Source organism: Erpetoichthys calabaricus, chromosome 9 (genome assembly GCF_900747795.2).
Source record: "Erpetoichthys calabaricus chromosome 9, fErpCal1.3, whole genome shotgun sequence".
Taxonomy (NCBI): domain Eukaryota; kingdom Metazoa; phylum Chordata; class Cladistia; order Polypteriformes; family Polypteridae; genus Erpetoichthys; species Erpetoichthys calabaricus.
The window spans coordinates 137019527-137040052 of NC_041402.2; the positions used below are offsets into that span (position 1 = coordinate 137019527).

The following is a 20526-nucleotide window of genomic DNA, read 5'->3' on the forward strand; positions in this document are numbered from 1 at the left end:
AGTAGGCAGCACAAAATGATAATGAACCCATAAACCTCACAGCAAAGTAAATTATTGATCTGTCCAAATGTTAAGCTAATGTCATTGTTTTGTTTCTGTCATCTAGCAAATTCACCAGTAACGAGACTCTGTGACCATTAAAGATAGTCATACCCCATCACACTGCTAGTAGAAGAGCTATCTGTGTCACAACTTGAGATCCACTTGGTCTCATCTACGATGGTCCTAGAATGCGGCAGTCGGCCCACATCCTTTATTGTCATCATCAGATGTCTTGAGGACTTGAGGATGTTTACAGCTTCATCATGAGGGATATTAAAAAAACTGCGTCCATTCACTTCAAGAATCTGATCCCCAACCTGAAAAACAAGAGGGGAGAATTAGTTACTCACTTAAGTCTTTCTCTCACTTACAAGATCAGTGTGTGCAATTCAGAAGTTACAATAATAATTTCCTCTCATTATCTTTTAAAGAATTAGATCATAACCCTGATGAGTCACAAGGCTCAGTTCCACCCATCTGTTGCTTTATCGTCACAGCACTACAACATTGCCTCCTGCTGTGTGGGTGAAGAGTGAAGCAGTGCCTCACTATGCCTGATTGGTCTCACAGGATGTGTTGAGAAGGAGTATTTTGGTTGGAAATCTGAGTAAACACTGGGAATAAAGCCATGATGAGACAGTTAAATAAACAGAAGTGATCAAAGGAATCTTCATATTTCACATGATATTCTTTTGACACAACCTACAGAAGTAGGGTGAAAAACACAGGGGAGAGATTTAGAAGCTCTGGGTGCCTTAGAGGCAGTATTCCTCTTACTGTAAAAAATAATCATTAGTGTGTCACCCAAAGTAAGTACCTAAAGGGTCATTCAGAGATACTGAAGATTAATTTGGAAGCACCAAAGTATGGATTTGAAAACTGTTACTTTTGATTGTGCCATTTGGTGGGGTCTTTTAAAGGGACTGCCTTCATAAAAGAATTGAAAAAGTTTGTTTTCAATTTTCAAAGAGACATGAATTCGATCTGAGATGATGCTCTGGGAGAGTTAAAGCCTTGGCAGAACTGTGGTCTTTTGAAGATCCAGCTACCAGTCTGGTATCTTACATGTTCAATTTCAAATCCAATTCAAGAAAAAGTCTGAATTTTACACACCCACCAAGGCTGGGTTTAACCAATACTTTGACTTTACTGAATAAATCCAACATTATCAGGGGCAGAATCCAAAAAGCCAAAAATGACAACATCAAATGACTGGAGCAATGACTGGAAACACTATTAAACCATTTTATTTCCTACTTCATCAATAATATGACTGCCATATTATTTGCATTGCAATATGGGGTTAAAGCAGGTAGCACAAAGACGGGGAACATAGTAAAACTATTTAATATAAGAGGAAAAATGAGGTCTCAGAATTCATCAATAATTTGTTTCCTTAAGCTAGCACCTATTACTGTGACCCTGAGAATGACAGAATGTGAGGCCAAAAATATGTAAAAACTAACCTTAAGTTAAAAACCTTCACTGAGAGAACAATTTTTTGATAAGTTTTGTTTATATGGTACCTTTCTCAAATCCCTAGTTATGCCAAAGAGCATTAATAAGAGGACAATAAGACGCAGAATCAACAATAAAGAATAATAACAGAGAATATCAAGAGATAGTAAATAACTGATAAAGAACAGACGTCATGTGTCCTGTACGATTAGTATAAGAGACCTTGAAGCTGAGTTTTGAATAAACTGTAGTCTATTGAGTGTTTTAGCTGGGAGATGAGTGAACAGGGAATTACAATAATCAAATTGGAAAGTAATGAAAGCATGAACCAATATCCTTTTGTTTAGGAAAGGGAGAAGGCAAACAATATTATGAAAATGGAAAAATTCACTTATAGTAAGTGACATTATACAAGGCTCAAAGATAAGTGCTGAGTAAAATGCCAAGATTACAAACAGTTTGTAAAGGATTTACAATCAGGTCAGGTCATATCGGGTTGGGGAGCATGTGCTGGTACAGCGTGTTGCTGCACCCACCACACGACAAAACAGCTCGGGATCCTGGTTGGCAACCCCCCAGGTAGACACATGGTCCAGTCCCACCCTCTGGAAAAGACCCTCTATCTGCCGCAGACAAGTGTTACGTGAGCGTCCACTTGGCTTGGTCCAGCCTCTCGGGTCCTCAACAATGAGAATCCTGCAATGCCGGGTCACACTCAGGGAATCGCGCCACATGGCCGTAATGTTGCAACTGATGCTTCCTCACAATGCAGGTAATGTGCCTCATTTGGGACTCTGTGAACAATCGGTCACTCAACACAAAGTCAAACCAGCAGTACCTAAGGATTTTCCAGAGAGACACAGTACCAAAGGAGTCCAGTCTTCTTCTCGAGTCACTGGATAGCATCCATGTCGCACAACCATATAGCAAGACAGGAATCACCATGACTCTAAAGACTTGGACCTTCATCCTTTTGCATAGATATCGGGAACATCACAAACCCCTTTCCAGCAACCTCATGATCCCCCATGCTCTCCCAATCTATCTACTGACTTCATAGGAAGAGTCACCATGACAAGGATATCTCTTGCTGTGACAGAGAAATCATGGGGGTTGGTGGCAGGATTGGCACTCCAGCCACTATAAAAAAACTTCACATGACTCTGAGATGACAGACAGGACTTTCTGCTCTCCATGGGAATAGCTCTGCTACAGCCGTCCATAGGAAGGCTGCTCGCAGTATGAAGGTGGGGAGGGGAGCCCTTGGGAGCCCCATCCATCCATGGAAGAGTCAAAACTGTTGGAGACTCAATGGGGTCAGGCCTGTCAAGGATCAGAACTGGCGTGGTACAAGGTGTCGCCTGCTGCATAGCAGCACTCGAGTTCCAATTTGAGACTGCCCATCTGGGTAGGCGTGTAGTACATTTACAATCACATTATATTACTATAAAGGTTTGCTAACTTGTAAATCATTAATTTTTGGACAACTGTCAAAACTTTATTTTTACCAGTATTTAATCTGAGAATATTTGCATCTAATCACCTGCTTAATTTAGAGATGCATTCTGTCAATGAGGTGGGTGAGAAATCAGTAGTAGATTTAGTGTTAAAATAAATCTGGATGATGTCAGCATAACACTGAAAACTGATACCATGTCAGAAGATAATCTAGTCAAAGTGAAGAATGTATATAAAAAAAAGGAACTTAGAACTGATCCCTGGAGCATATCTTAAATAACATGGGTAAGAGAAAATTTGTGGAGTCCAAGACAGATTAAATTACCTTCTATCATTTAGGCAAAAATGATTTACCAACAATGCCAGCTGAAGAAAAACAAAAGAGAACAATGTCATGATTTAAAATATCAAAAGCACAAAAGGTCAAGTAGAAGGCCATGATAAGCACAATAGGATCAGAAAATGGGAGAAGATCATTTACAGCTCTTAGAAGAGTTGTCTATGTACTTGCTGTATGAAGAAACCAGACTGAAAAGGTTCAGAACTATTCTGTTTGAAAAGAAACGGTTGTGTAGAAACCACCTTATCCAACACAGAACAGTAGTTGTCAAGATTGGATCAATCAATACCAGATTCCTTAAGGACAGGAGTACCAATGGTAGTTTTGAGGACAAAAACAACATAGCCAGAGGCTGCAAATTTATTAATCAGAGGGGGGATATGACAGGAGATAATTGATACACAGGCTTTAGCAAGTGCTGTATCGGCTGGAACAAGTGTTAAGAAGTAGGAATTTGATTTTGTAATTAGATCAGAAGCTGAAAAATAATCAGTCAGAGTGAATGATAATAGTATTTCTTCTTTTTCATCTATATTACTAAACGACAGTTTAATTTATGCACGGCGGATGGACCGAAGCGCATGCGCACTGCGCCGCAGTGCCCCAGAGTCAAACCCAGCGGCTTCCCAGAGTCAGTAGGTGGCGCCCAAACAACACAACCTGTAAACTAAACTTGCTCTAATCCACTGTGCCAGCAGTCGGTGTCAGCAGAGGCAATGGAGTCACAGCTCCAAATGGAAAGAGCTCAACGATTTGTAATACAAAACCGAGCCCATACTTCCCAGAGTCAGTACGTGGCGCCCAAGCACCACAACCTGTAAACTACACTTGCTCTAATCCACTGTGCCAGCAGTCAGTGTGGCATATTTGAATCACATAATGGTAATTCAGTATTAAATGTAAGTTGGATTATACTTCCTAACAGTAAACGACTTCTACCTAACGACACAGCCACAGAACAACAAAGACGAGACCGCATGGATAAAAACAATACACGGAGGCTCCTACAATGCGCTTCAGACTCACCAGAAGCAAAGGAGTCAGTACGTGGCGCCCAAACACCACAACCTGTAAACTACACTTGCTCTAATCCACTGTGCCAGCAGTCAGTGTGGCATATTTGAATCACATAATGGTAATTCAGTATTAAATGTAAGTTGGATTATGCTTCGTAACAGTAAATGACTTTTACCTAACGACACAGCCACAGAACAACAAAGACGAGACCGCATGGATAAAAACAATACACGGAGGCTCCTACAACGCGCTTCAGACACACCAGAAGCAAAGACGTCACGGCTCCACAATGAAAGAGCTCAACTAACGGAAATACAAAACGAGCCCGTATGGATAAACACAATGAACGAACGCGCCCACAACGCGCTTCTGACACAGCACAGGCAAAGTAGTCACGGCTCCAAATGGAAGGAGCTCAACGATTAGTAATAGAAACACGAGCCCATGTGGCTACGACCTGTAAATGAGCCCGTATGGATAAAAACAATGAACGAAGGTGCCCACACAAAGAAACCGCTTTAGTACAAATAGGTTTATTTAATTAAATGAAAACTTTACCATGGTTACGACCTGTGAACTAAACCTGAGGTAAAGCGTGCACGCCAGGTTGTACAGCCGCCCGAACGCGACCGCCCACACCACCGCATATACCACGTTCGTTTAGTAATGTGGCCCTCCATGGCCGGATCCGCTGCCATGGTCACTTTAGCATGCGAATCCGCCGCCATCAGCAAACAACTTCTCGCTGACAACACAGCCATGGAAAAACAAAAAAGAGACTGCATGGATAAAAACAATAAACGAAGGTGCCTACAACGCGCTTCTGAAACACCAGAACCAGATGAGTCACAGCTCCAAAAAGAAACTGCTTTAGTACAAATATGTTTATTTAATTAAATGAACCTTCCCAGGACGCACCCACCCTCCATGATATTTCATCCCTCCAAATATCGGAGGGAACAGAAAGTGATTGCCATTCTTGGATTTGCTATTCTTTCGAGAATCGCGGGCTTGCTGGTATGAACATATGACTTAGATGCATTATTTTGCTAAAGACAAAGAACAGACTGTTCTAAATGAGGATATATGGCCTTTTTCTACCTTAGTTTTAGTTGTCTGGTCAATTCCTACGCCATGATGGTGGATATACTTTAGGCCCAACCATATCTTTTTGAACAACTTAGCTTTTAGCTATCAAGAGAAGCTAGATGAACTGAATGGTCTCCTCTGGTTAATCAAATTTATTATGTTCTTAGGTTTTATCACCTAAGTTTATAATTTAAGCATTTGTGGCTTAGGATCCCCCAAATTTTATTATGCTAATAAAATGCAATCCTAAAAAGAACAATAATGCCACAAAAACAGTGTGTTAGCCACCAGTTTCATATCTCTTACCTCTGAATGGTAGAGAGGTAGGTCTTCCCACACGCTATACTTCAATACCAAACTATGATACTGAACCATGAGAGACTACCCTGGTCATTCAGTCATTAGTCTCTAATTCCAGACTACCTTCTTCAAGAAGACATGTTGTTAATCTTTTTGTCCTAGGCAATATGAGTTCCATTCTGTATAGATATGTGACTGCAAATATGCTAATCTGTAGGAAAAGATATACAGCATCTATTTGGCTCATCCATCACTATTTGCTTTTATGAAGCTCATCGCAATTGAAAGCATGGCTCACTTTCACACGACCACAAAAATGTCTTAGGTGTAACTCAGAATCATCATTTTTCATGATTTCCATGTCTAGCTAGTTGTTTGTCTCTGCACTGGGTTGCATGTTCCTCAAGTGATAAATGACAATGGTGAATTTGAGGTATTGTTGTGTTAGGCTTCCCTGTGACTCTATTTCAGATATGCAGGTTTAGAAAAGGGATGGATGGATGGATGGGTGGATGGATGTTGTGTTAGATTTGCTTGTGGATTAAATTGTTTTTCTAGGAGCCTTTAAAAGTAAAGGAGACTGACATTGAACTTCAGTTGCTATTAAAGAGTGATTCTTTCAAATGTAATCACTGGAGCTAGCTTATCTTATTCGAAAGCACAATCATTACAGATGTAGAGGGGATAAAGCCATAAAAGTAAGCTACTGCCTGTGGTCTGGTGGAAACGCAGCTGTTTGTACTGTAAATCAGAAGAGAAAGCATTTTCTTGAATCATGTCAGGTCTGCCTAATGAACTCATTTTGTTAAGATGCTCAAGAGTTGCTCTTGCTCTTTTAATTAAACAAAAAGAATTTCTTTTCCCTCCAGCAGACCTGCGTGGAAAGAGCATGGCAATCACATTGCAATAAAAAAGTGCCTTGTTCTCTCTGCTTTTATTTTGATTCCATTAGAGCAGTCAAAGCCATCGTCTCATAAAAAGATTCACTGCCTCTGGAGAAGATGCAGCCTCAAGTTATCCAAGGCAGGAATGACACTGCTTGACATAAGGAAAATAAAACATATCCTTGTTGTTTTGACTTACTGTACATTGGGCCAGTGAGCTACATCTATCTGGCTGCCACTAACTGACCTTGACAATGAAGCTATGAGACACCATGCTGGGTTAGCAGGATCTGGTCACTGCACTCGTAAAATATAGTGGCATATTCACTGATCTGCTTTTTCAAAAGTGCCTGTGTATATTTCTTTAATTTCTGCCACCTGACATTATACAGATCCATATTTAACATCGCCCATTGGATGCTTGAGATTAGCTACAGACTTGAGAATTTAAAGGCAGGTTGGGTGCTGTTTAACAAAGAAGAACTGTTCTGTCTTTTCTGTTTTTCACTGTCAGGCAGTCATTGAATCAACGTTTATTTAATAGAGCTCATTTTACGGTGAAGGACATAGCAAATATTTTAAAAGTAAATGACAATGAAATGATTACATAAATACAACAATCTGTGCTCAGGAAAGGTTTACAGTGATATACTGATTCAATAAAAGGGAAAATAACTTGAAATTAATTAGTTGTTTTCAGTGTAGCTTCCTGCTCTCATGGCTGTACTGTCCTATGCTACAAAAAATGATTTTATCTCTTTTTCCTTATTCTAATATTTATTGACTTATCAAGAAATTAATATTTAGGTTATTTTGCCTATTTTAAGAAATCTTGTCAAATACATTTTGCTTACCCTATTAACAGATGTTTTGCTAAGTAAATAGTGTTGCTGGAGTCAGCTGTATAATATATATGTTTGGAAACAGCCAAAGTTAATTTTACTTTAAAGTGGGTGGGAACGATTAGACGGTACACTGAGTGTCACATTTCTAAACCAATCCAATGCCTCATGAAAGTGGTGCTTATAGTAGAGGCAGTGATTTCGAACTGCAAAGAGCAGAGGTGGTCTCATTATCCTGGTCTGACAGATAGCAAGTGTTTATGACGAACCATCAGTGGTTAAAAAGAACCCTAAAAAAAGCCTATTAGACATTTAAATGTGTGTCACATGTGCAAAGAGCACATTGCACATGTTAAAAATAAACATAACCTGTTGTAAGCAGCTTAACATCACATTATAAATTGGCATTTGGAAGACATCAATGGATGAGTGGTAAATGTGAAGGATATGTTATCGCTTGTGCTGTGTGTGCTCTCTGTTCACCGTTACAACGGTGGTGTAGAAGTCGATGTGAGTTTGAATGGCAGCTTGGTAGCTATGCTTGTGAAATTATGAACAGAAAAATTTGCATTTGAAGTAAACTATGTGTCATACACCATCAAAAGGACTGCCGGTAAAGGAGATAATACCAAAGAGCCACAGGAGAAACAGATTTCAGTACTCAAAACACCATAATCAACTTATCTGCCTAACAACACCCTTAAAGCATGGACAAGCTGCACAGCACCCACCTTCTGACTGCACATCCAAACAAGTAACTAAAGGAAGTTAACATTACAGTCCAATTAGAAATGCAAACATGCCATGCCAGAATAACTGCAGCATTTTAACACCACATTGCTTATTTAAACGTTATTTTCTGTTGTCATGTCATTTAGTGATGCAATGGTCAAAATGATAGAATGACATTGTAGCAAACAGAAGTACTTCTCAAATGTGTGTAGCTGAAGTGGTTTTTGTGTATGTGTGTGTGTGTGTGTGTGTGTCTGTCTCCTCTGCCATTACAATGTACACATTTTACTTATTATATATTACTAGGGGGCTCTGCCCCCTGCTCGCTTCACTCGCCAACCCCCAGGTGGGCACTACGCACTTGCCATTTCGCAGCTGTGCTGCTCACGTATGGGGAAGTGGATGTACAATTTAAACTGATTGTTATTTTCATGGGAATTGTTACATATTCATAATAGTACTATTTTACATTACAGCGAGTAATTAATCATAGTGAAAAATAGTAAAACGTAATAAACTGAAAGAAAATTACATTTCATATTGCATAAGAGTTATTTGTTGCATTATACATTTTCATTCCGTTTGGCTTTGAAATTAACATGCAAATAAAACTTCAGTAAAACAATATTTGGAATTAACTTTTCATCAATATCGCACTGAATTTTATTTCCGTGTTTAGAGTTACATTGTGACAATGCAACGTATAACTGCCCATGAGTGAATATCATTTCTTTCTCTTTAATAAATAAATCGACTTTTTTGAATGTTTTTTGAATGTTTGTCCCTGTGATTTGTTAATTGTCATAGATTGTAACAGGAAACTGTAAACATTTTAATACGAATGGCATATCAAGATCTCCCTTGGTTTCTAATATTATCTGCGGAAGACATACTACATTACCTTCCTTGTTGCCTGTTAAAATTTTACATGTCAGAATTGTTCGACCAATTTTGAATACAACTAATCTTGTCCTATTGCATAGCCCATCACTCATACATAAATTATGCAATAACATGACCTTCTTTCAACAGTAATTCGGGTGGTGGAAGACCAGGCAGTGTTAACAGTTGTAGATATTCTTTGGAATATTGAAAGTTGATGTTTTCATCTTCTGCACCATCATCACCAACTGTTTCAGCATAGACTATCGATACGTATTTAACCAATTTGCCGTCTAACCGATCGACAATTTTCATGTTAATTCGTTTGACTTCATCGTTTCTCTGTGCTAGGATTGCCCATGTACTCATTTCTTCTGTTGATAACCCTTCGCGATGAAATTCTTCAATAAGATTTGGACATATTAAGTCTTCTTTTAATGGGAACTTAAAGTGAGGAAAATGTAAAAATTTATAAGAGCTGAGAGCACAGGAACTGTGTCTGACAAAAAAAAGCATTCACACAAATGAGAGGTGAGAGGACCTTGGGCCTGGGCCATTAACCATAAATGGTTGAGAGGAGGGCAGGACTTGAAAAAATCTCTTAGCAATTGTCTCATCTCATCTCAAAATTTTCTTTTATAATAGAGAGACATATTTATGATATATTAGTGCTATCTATCTATCTATCTATCTATCTATCTATCTATCTATCTATCTATCTATCTATCTATCTATCTATCTATCTATCTATCTATCTATCTATCTATCTATCTATCTATCTATCTATCTATCTATCTATCTATCTATCTTGTATATATTACCAAGGGGCTTTGTAAAATCTAGTTTCATGTGTTTGTTCTGGATTGGCTGCCACCTGTACCTAGTTCTGCTGACATAACAGCCAGCACCCAATGATACTGAATTGAGCAGGTTTGAAAAGTACCTAGGTTTGTACAAGGATGTATTTTTGGTGGAAGGGCTAACTAATTACTTTTAAAAAATCAGGGTTTTTAAATCCAATTTACAAGCTAGTTTACATCTCAATGAAATGCATGAAAGTTTTTTTCAAACAATGGGAGTTAGCCTATGCATTATTGCGGTAGTTAAAATTATAAAAGGCATATTAGAGGCTGGGATCATATTTTATCTGATTATCTAGTTTTCCTAATTCCTCTGCAGATATGATGCCGTTGGTCTGGTGGAGTTTCATGATGGACTATACTAAAGGAAGCCTGGTCATTCATACAACTCCTAGGTATGTTTTTTCACAAACTATTATCAGTGTTATTCTCACTTGCTTTATGTGGTACAAAACTAGTGTTAACATAAGAGGTGTTCTTTTGGACAAAATAGCATCACACTCAAGCAGGCAGTTTCATCACACAAACTAGTGAGTCATATTTGGATGACATTCTAAAATGACACTTAGAAAATTAGCAAGGATTTGGTAATTCTGCAAACAAATATGAGATAGGTATTATAAGGCAATTGCCTAAGGCAAAGCAAAATCTTTACTTATGGTCTATAAACAGACGTGTGACAGTGGGTTGTCTCCAAGTATTAACACAAGAATTAGAAGCCAAGCCATGACTATTTAGATGTTGCCATTTAAGAGGGAGTGTGAAATATTATGTTCCACTGTATACTGCCGTATTAACTAACTAAACACTAACCACCACTGAAGTGAACTACTGCATACAGCATTCGCTACATACTTTTGCACCGTGTGAGTGGCAGCTTTCTGTCAAATTAACAGAACTGTGGCTAAAACAAAACCAGGGAAACAGAAAATCTCACCAAAGCTGTATCTCCAGATGCAACCATCCCATTTATTGGAGATTCAATGTGTAAGGAGAATGTAGAAGCAAACAATCACAAAGTATGAAATGTTCTTGTCAAGGTTCTTCTCTCTGAATTGAATACACAAACCTTAAGTAGATGAATAATCCCTAAAAACCTACAGATCCAGTCTGTGGCATTGGAGATATATACAGTTCTCTTGCCTTCGCCTCTATAGTGAGACCGATCTGCAAAACATGCAATTCATGCAGCTACAAGAGGGCATGTATTTGGCAGTGATGTATGGGACAATCCCTAAACCACAGCTATTGTTATAGTAAATTGTTACAACTTTAACATGCAGTAGTAAAAGCTTATTTGCTCAAGGTTATAGACACCCCTTTAAGTGATAAAATGTTAAGTCACCTCAGAATGACAGGAGTATCTAGAACAGGGGTTCCCAACCTTGTTAATGCCCTGCAGCCCTAGATGCTTGATTTATGTTTGCATCCCCTACAAAATTAATATCACATTTGAAGATGAAGAAGTCAAACTTTTTGAAACACAAATAAACCACATACAGTATTGTGGGTGAACAAATTGAAATAAAAAAGCTTTTAACTCAGTGCATAAAATTTAAATATAAATTGAGCTATTTACCATTATAAATCTCAATTTTGTAAATGTGCTCCGCATAAAACTTAGACACTTGATTGACAATCTGGGGGTTAGGGTATCCTGTGAAGCATCAAGTGCTGCGAGGAAATGACACATGATCAATGATTGAGGGGTTTGGGGAAATTGGAGACCTCCATGAAGCCACGGGTGCCAGGGCACTGCTAAGCAATGAAACACAGTTGACAAGCTTTGCCCCCCGATAACACCTGCACTGAAATTCGAAAACAAATGTGCTGCACCATTAAAAATGCTGTGCTACTGCCAGGGCTGCCAGTAGGAGAGATAGGCTGAGTGTAAGCAGCAGGTGTTGCATCCAGTTCAATCTCCCTTGCCCCCCACAGATAGAAATGTCAATCAAACTTCGAAGTCGGTGATATTTCATGAACAGGGCTTACACAAAAATCAGTACTAGACCTCAGCCTTCTCTACATATAATTGCATGGTCCAAATTCCATCCTCTTAAAAAAACTTATTCACCTTTATGAATGTTCCGGCCACAGCAGGGAACCTGTGAGAATGCACATTTCTGTGTTTCATTCACAGGTGACAACTGCACACGCAATGCCTGATTCTTTTCACATTAAAGAACAGGAGCGCTGATTAGTAAATGACCTGCAAATCATACTGCAAGACACTGATTGCACCATGATAAATTTGGACTATTCACCTCATTCAGCCTTCCTTTTTGCTGAAATGCCATCTCATAACCCCTGGGGCTGCGGGTACCCCAGGTTGGGAACCCATGATCTAGGAAGATCACCTAGGATGACAGCTGAGGCACTTGTAACAGACTTGGCCAAAATATGGCTTCTGATCATCCTACAGAGCCACAGATATGTAGTTGATGACCATATTCATTATAAACAAACTTTCACCAAAGTTTTAGTTGTGAAGTTCTGGAACTGATTCTTCTAACCAATACACCGAGAAATTCTAACACAGCCATCACTCTGTTGCAGAAATAACTCAGTGGCTAAAATATTCATAATCAGTGCAATCTGTATAATTTATTTTGATTCTATAAAACAGGACTCAGTACAAGACTCCCTCTATGCTGCAGAATTTTCCTCCTATCACTAAGGCTTGGGCTTTTAGGGTAATTTAATTGTACTATACAGTCAAGACTTCAAGATGCAATTTGCAGCAATTTCTTTACATCATTTTGCCATGGGGCTCTCAGGACTAGTGGCAGTCTGAGACAAAGTCAGTGAAGCGGCAGCCTCAAAGCCAGTAGCAGAGTAGTAGGTGAAATGGCACTTTCAATTTCAGATTAAGAAGCTTGAATTTCGCAAACTGTCAAAAAAAATAAGATTTGTCTCAAGTGAGGGAATTTTAGACTCATTAAATCTTACTAGCACGAAAGCACAGACATCATCATAACTGACAATTGTAAAACAGAAACAAGGTCACAAACACAAAAAGCACAACAGAAGCATAAGGCAGACATGTCAGGAATTTGAGAAGAACTTAACAGCAAATTCAAACTGCATCTTCTTGAAGCATTTCAATTTAACTGTCATTTTCTTATATAGAACAAAAACTATTTACAAATAACACCAGCGGAAAGCCGATGGTGCATGAACTTGATTTTACAGACTATACAAAACACTACTATTAAAATCTGAAACACATGACTGCCATTGATACATATTGTGCACTGATATTTAGATTGCAGAGTACTAATGCATGGTGTTCTTGGAAACAGCAAGTAACTGCTCTCCACTATGCTACATTAGTCTTTGCTTTTGAGCTACAGTGTTTTAACAGTTTTGAACAGCAATCTTATACACATGCATTTATCTTTGTAACATTTCCTTATTCTGAAGTTTCAAAGCAGAGTACTAGTCATGTCTAGCCTCACACAGAGTTAACTAAAAAGTCCTTTGGCTTTGTAGGTAGGCATATTTTATTAGACTTCAACATTTAGCTGCACAGGTCTGACAAGAAGAAATTCAACCCTTTTCTTTAGCATTTCTTTGCTTCTCTATGGACCTGAAAAAATATTCAGGCTTTAACTTAATTACTTAATTCTTCAGTTCTAGTAGAGACCCGGTGTTGGCAGACAGGAAGGGGACTCATCTTCTACGTGAATAAGGAATAGTGTAAAAGGGAGTTACAGTTAAAACTACAGTTTGAAATTCTGATATTGAAATTCTGGCTGTCAGAATTCATTCACATTATTTGCCCAGAGAGATAAATTACATCATCCTCCCTCTGCAAATGGGGAACTGGCAACGATTCATTATGTCACTGACACTTTAATGATGAATCACTCCTACCCTGCACTTACAATATGTGGTGACTTCAACCATTTGATTTTGGAACAAATGATGACAAATTTCTATCAGTTTGTAACTTTGTTCCACTCGAGAAAATTTCAAGCTGGACCTGCTGTACTTAAATGTTAAAGATGCCTTTAAGTTTAAACTACTTACTCTTTTAGGCAATCTGACCACCGCCTGATTCATCTTATTCCAAGCTACAGGCCTGTTATTAGACATCAACCTGTTACCACCAGAAAAGCAAAGAAGTGGAGCCTGGATCCTGAAATGGTCACTTGTAGAAATTCTCAGATGATTCTGCACTTAAGGGGTGTATTGATAAAAGGGATGAGACAGAGTGTCGGAGTCAGGTGGAAGTGTTTTATTTCTTGGTGCAGTGAAAATTGTGTGCAACTTAACATTACCAAAGAACTGGTTATTGACATTTGGCGCACCAAAGAGCCTCTATGTCTGGTCACTATTCAAGAAGTGGATGTAGAGGTGGTGCACTCCTACAAGTACTTGGGGGTCCATATTAATGACAGGTTGCATTGGTCTCATAACACAGATAAATTACATAAGAAAGGGCAGAGCAGGCTCTCTCTTTATAAGACTGCATTCCTTTAATGTGAGAAGTGACATCCTTAACATCTTCTATAACTCTTGTGATGGCCAGTGTAGTGTGCTGGGCTGGTAAAAATCATTTCAAAAGAGGCCCACCAAATCAACAGGAAAATTAAAAGAGCATACTCAGTTATAGGATGCAGTCTGGACCCCTTGGAGGTCACAGCAAAAGTGAGAATGAAGACAAAACTGAGTGTCATTATGAACAATGTTGCACATCTTCTCTGTGACACACTAACACTGATGACTTTCAGTCAACAAATTATTCAGCAGAAGTGTGTCAAGAAATAGTACAGTTACTCCTTTTTAGCAACAGTAGTACACATGTACAGTGCCTCACTGCGACTGTGACAGCCAAGTCAGAACTTATATTTCTTTTGATGTTTTCTTGCCTTTTTGTCATTTCGGTGTGCATTCAGATGTGTGTGTGTATATATTTAATGTACTTATTTATCTACCTATTTATATATTTATTTATTTATAGAGATTCTGTAAAAGCCAAATTCTCCCGCTGGGGAAGAATAAGGTTCTATCTAATCCAATCTAATCTAATCTAATTGTTTATAACAACTGGTCAATAGTGGACATCTGGGTTCTCTTTGCACCCCTAAATTCCAATGCCTCCTCCAGCTGGCTACTGTTTGTCTCAATTTTTTGAAGGCATAGACAGGCTTTACTGTTTCTACTACAAACCAAGCTTCTTAACAAACCGAGTAAATGGAGGTGCTGACTTGCTTTTCACTTAGACTTTAATGGCTGTGGACACATTTTTCAAAGATAAGGTGGAAAGCTAGTACACCAGCAAGTGATTCCATTTATTTCAAAGATGTTAAATTGGATTGCTACAGGTCAATCACCCAAGCAACCATAATTTTGCAACATCCTTGTAGCACTAAAGAATAAGGCAAGGATTTTTCTCTGCCACTTTATCTCAAGGGAGTCCTGCAGGTCACCAGATTGCACACATGCTGGTGAGGGCACTTTTTATATGTGTGCTGGAGTGGAACTATGGAGCAAAACCTCCTCTTCCAGAGACATTACTTCTTTATTATAGAGAGAATAGACTCACAATTTAAACGTTTGATTTCAGGCTCTACCCTAATAATCCTTTCTACAAAAGCAGGCCTCATCTACTCTCCTGACATTTCTAACCCTTCTTTCCAACATATGCAGTGGTTATGTTTCTCTTTATCCTTCATTATAGCGTGGTTTTAAAATTGTCTTTCTCTAGAGGCATTTGTCAAAACCCGCTAGAAACCCTGATACTTGAACTGTCGCCAGCACACCATAGAAAACATCATCCCCCATAATTCCTTTGTTTATCTTTCATTTCAAGTGCTCTGATTTCTTCTAATAACTTATTGTTTTTCACATCATATTGATTCTCTGAATAATGTACTTCTTCCAATGCTGCAAATGACCTTTTTTCTGCTTTTCATACAATTGACTTTCTTGGCTGCACACATCGTTATCAGTTGAAGAGCAGTTGCACATTGACTGCTTTTCTTCACACCTATGTATGCTCTTGTGAAACTTAACTGAGTCATTTATTTCTTGGGTATTATTACAAACGTGATCACCCCAGAGCTGCAAGACAGGTGCTTGCTGTGTAACTTGGCTTGTGTTGTATGCTGCATCAGTTTACTTGCACACTCCAGTGATAGATCCATAGTTAAATGTCATCAAATTGTTGCATGCCCCCTAAGTCCAGGATGAACCTGTAGTTGTCTAACTCATGCAGGCTCATTTATGTGCCACTCTGTATGCTACTGTGATCACTCATGAGAAAGTGTTCTGTCATAAATTACGTTTCCTTTAGGCACAAACTAAGTTATTCAACTTGATCAGCACTACCTCATAATTACCCCCACCCCTATGTTTACATTTTTGCCTATTTTCTGAAAGCACACACAAGATTGATGGCCTTTATGTCAGCTTTTCCCTTGTTAAGCTTTCTAGCAATGTGTTAACTCTCAAAGAAATGTCTTCCAGTTGGCTGAAATCTACTTCTGTGACAGTGCAAGAAATAAGCTAGAAAAACACAGATTTAACTAATAAAATTATACTTATTATATTGAAAAATAACTAAATTTAAAACATACAAGTGATTCTCAGTAATGCATGAATATGACCTTATTTGATACACATGTCCATCACCTTTGTAAAATTGCATTCCTTCATCACTGAAACATAGCCAAACTCCGTCCCTACCTCTCCCTCTGTGATGCTGAAAAGCTGGTTCATGCCTTTGCCTCATCCAGACTGGACTATTGTAATGCACTCCTCATTGGGATACCCAACAAGAACCTTCAAAAGCTCCAACAAATTCAAAATAGTGCTGCAAGAATCTTGATGAGGGTGCGGAAATATGAACACATTTCATCAATCCTTCGATCACTTCATTGGCTCCCTATTCACCTCCATATCAAATACAAACTCTGTTTGTTTACTCACCAGTGTATCCATGGAAATGCTCCACAATATCTTAAGGAACTCCTTATACAATCCACTACAAGAAACCTCCATTTTGCAAATGCCTACCGCCTTCGCCCCCCAGTGACCAAACTTCGTACAATGGGTGACTGAGCCTTTGCAGCCACTGCTCCATGGCTCTGGAATGCCCTACCAGAGAGCCTAAGAACACAGCAGATTGTGGACTGTTTTAAAAAACAGCTAAAGACTTTTCTATTTAGGAAAGCTTATTAACAAAAATGCTACTAATTATTGTCATTTTATCTTTGTTTTTATCTTGCTTTGCCTTTGTTTAAACTTTTTTATTTAGCACTTTGAGATTTACTGCTAATGTAAAGTGCCATATAAATAAAATACATTATTATTATTATTATTATTATTATTATTATTATTACCTACAAACAAAAATAACTCATACTATAAGCTGAAACACATTTCTGTTATTTATACACATACAGCAGTTTGACATTGAAAAAGCTATTGTGTTAGATAGATTAGATAGATACATGTAGATAAATAAATTAGATCAGATTAGATAGATAGATAGATAGATAGATAGATAGATAGATAGATAGATAGATAGATAGATAGATAGATAGATAGATAGATAGATAGATAGATAGATAGATAGATAGATAGATAGACAGTTTATACCCCGTGGGAAAACGTGGAAGTGCTACTCTAGTATGGTCCCAGTTTGGAATCCTTCAGGGTTCCATGGGACATGATGTTTAGAAGGGCAACCCTGCCACCAGAGGATGCACAGAGGTAAAGGGGGTTTAGGGGAGTGAAGAGAGCTGATTGCTTCTACTGAACTTCTTCTTCTTTAAAAAAAAGTGGAAATACATAAATCTGCCTTTCCACATGCCTCAAAGGTAAACTGTCCACTCATCTACCATAATATATAACTAATTGAATTTTTGCACACTCACTGCCAGTCATTTAAGCCATAGGAATGTAATCAAAGAGAGCAATGCAAGGAGAATTGTTACTAGAGTTTCCAAAATGTAACAACTATTAAGTCACACTGATATATCAGAAAATATGTGATCTATCACTGTGTCAAATAGAAGTGGAAAAGAAAAAAAATTACTTACCCTCAATTTTTTATTCATCCTACCTCTACATTTTTATAATTAATATGACCAGAAGAGACAAAAGTAAATATGTCCTTGTTAAATTTTAAGTACTTTTTTTAGAAATAAATATACATCTAACTGCGACATAAAAAGGATATGAGTATTAAAAAATTATTTATGTTTCTAGCTGTTGTTATATGTATATATTTTATGGTTAGAAAAAAGAATGCACATTTTTAACAATTCATTTGCCTGCCCCATCAAATACTGGGAATGACCCTTAAAACTTGATGAAGGCACCATATTAGTTCCCTATAAGGATCTTTTCTGGACATGTACTGTATACTGTATTTATAAACAAAATTGTGGATGGATTAAATAAAAGAAGATCAGAAAGAAAAGGTTTTGAATGATGTGTAGGTGCAGGATCGAGATGTATGGAGAAGGTTGATCAAGCACATCGACCCCTCATAGAAATAGAAGAAGAAGAAGAAGAAGAAGAAGAAGAAGAAGAAGAAGAAGAAGAAGAAGAAGAAGAAGAAGAAGAAGAAGAAGAAGAAGAAGAAGAAGAAGAAGAAGAAGGAGTAATGCAGCAGTGGTTAGCTGGGTTACATTGCTGATGCCACTGAGCTGTGCCCTACACAATTCCAATGGCCTGAGCTTTTCTGCGATCAGATGCTCCATGGTGATAACTCTGAAATGTTAAAAGTGTGTTACATGGTGCAGACTGAGATAGTATAAGGAGTGTGGAACATGAAGAGACAGAGAAAAATCATATCTAGTGGAACTAAGCAGATTCAAAGTGTGTAGTATTCAAGCAAATCAGAAAAGTGAGACAGAGTATTCTGTATGTTTTGAATTTGAGGCATCCTCAATTTTCATGTCTCAAAAGCACTTCCAAAAATACCCATTGGGGGTAAACACAGTCAAAAACCCTGGCTGGTGGCAAAATGGCCTCATAGAATATGTATAGAATAAACAGCTTTATTCTTAAAAATTTTTTCTAACATAACAGGAAACTATGTAGCACACAAAGACACAAAGGAGTTGACAGCAAGGGCAATCCAAAAAGAACAAATCCCAATACATAATCCAATTGCAAAATTAAAAAAAAAAACAGATTAAAATGATCAAAAAAATCCAATGAATCCCAAAAGCATAGAACCAAACTCTCACCAAACATCCAAGCAAATTTGAAGTGAACTGCCAGGAACTGTAGGAGACCTACTAGATTTATAAGGAGGGGGGCAGTTCCTGTTGATAATTGGCAGGTTGCCCCGCCTCCTGGGGAACCACCCACAGAACACATGGGGCATAATAAAGGCAGCTTGTATATTCATAGACAAAACCAAAAGAGAAGAATGATGCACATTCACAACATCAATCAAAGAATTAAAATGAACAAAACATACCAGACACACATACAGTAGAACCTCTGGTCATGAACGTTTCTGAACACGTACAAATCGGGTTACGATCAAAAAGTTCGAAAAAATTTGGAATCTGTTCACAACCACACACTCTGGTGGCGAACAAAAACATTGGCGGCCAGTTTCCCTTCCGGTTCGTACGCGCCAATGATTTCCCATTCTCCGTTTCCAATTTTCTTTTGTTTGCGTATACTGTACAGGGCCTAACAAAGCAGCTGATGCTGCAAAAGGAGTTACAATGTTAACATAGCAGAGGCCTCAAGTGCTGGAAGAGGTGGAAAAACTGTTGCTAGTATGGTTGAACATGAACCAACTTGCAGGGGATAGCGTAAGCGAGGCGATCATATGCGAGAAAGCCAGGATTCATGACGATTTGCTGAAAAAAAACCCTTCTTTGAGTGGTGAAGGTGAGGAACTTAAAGCCAGTAGAGGATGGTTTGAAAAGTTTTGTAAGAGAAGTGGCATTTAATTTTTTTCCCTGTGCTTAAAACTCATAAGAAAAGTGTTTACAGCGAGTGGTTCGTAAGGGTCTAGTGCGAACTCTTAAAAATGTTATTTTTTCTCTGTTGTTCAAGGTTTTCTCAGTGTTATTCAATGTTTTTACATTTAGTTTACTACTACACTGTGCATTCTATGGTATAATTAACTATTTTTGTGCTTAAAAAACTTTAAAAAATATACATATTTACATACAATTTGTACAGTCTGGAACGGATTAATTGTATTTACATACAATCTTATGGGGAAATTATGTTCGGGTTGCAACCAGATCGTGAGTTTTGGAACAAATTACGGTCATGACCAGAGGTACCACTGTACATACTAGACATATAAAATGAATTTCAAACCCAGACAGGGGAGGATCCCTGGCTGAGACATGACGCCAATGGGTCTAAAAGGAGGAAAGTTTATACTGAATCAATGTGTAGGCAAAGGTCTGGTTGTAACTGAGCAATAAATACTTTTTGACAGAAATGAGTCAAGTCAAGTCAAGTCAGGGAGCATGCACTGGTACAGTACGTTGCCGCACCCACTACGCGACGAAACAACTTGGGATCCCGGTTGGCAACGCCCCAGGCAGACATGTGGTCCAGTCCCACCCTCCGGAAATGACCATCTGCCGCAGCCTGGTGTTACGTGGGCGACCCCTTGGCCTGGT

General features: G+C 38.4%; 1 protein-coding gene across 2 annotated transcripts in view; it reads right to left on the reverse strand.

The window, feature by feature from the left end:
- whrna (whirlin a) overlaps positions 1–20526 on the reverse strand; it is a 216559-nt gene that overhangs the window by 67167 nt on the left and 128866 nt on the right. For both annotated transcript variants that reach the window (XM_051931531.1, XM_028810227.2), the window contains exon 4: positions 154–359. In XM_051931531.1, coding sequence (XP_051787491.1) covers positions 154–359 — 206 coding nt within the window. The remainder of the gene's footprint in view (positions 1–153; positions 360–20526) is intronic.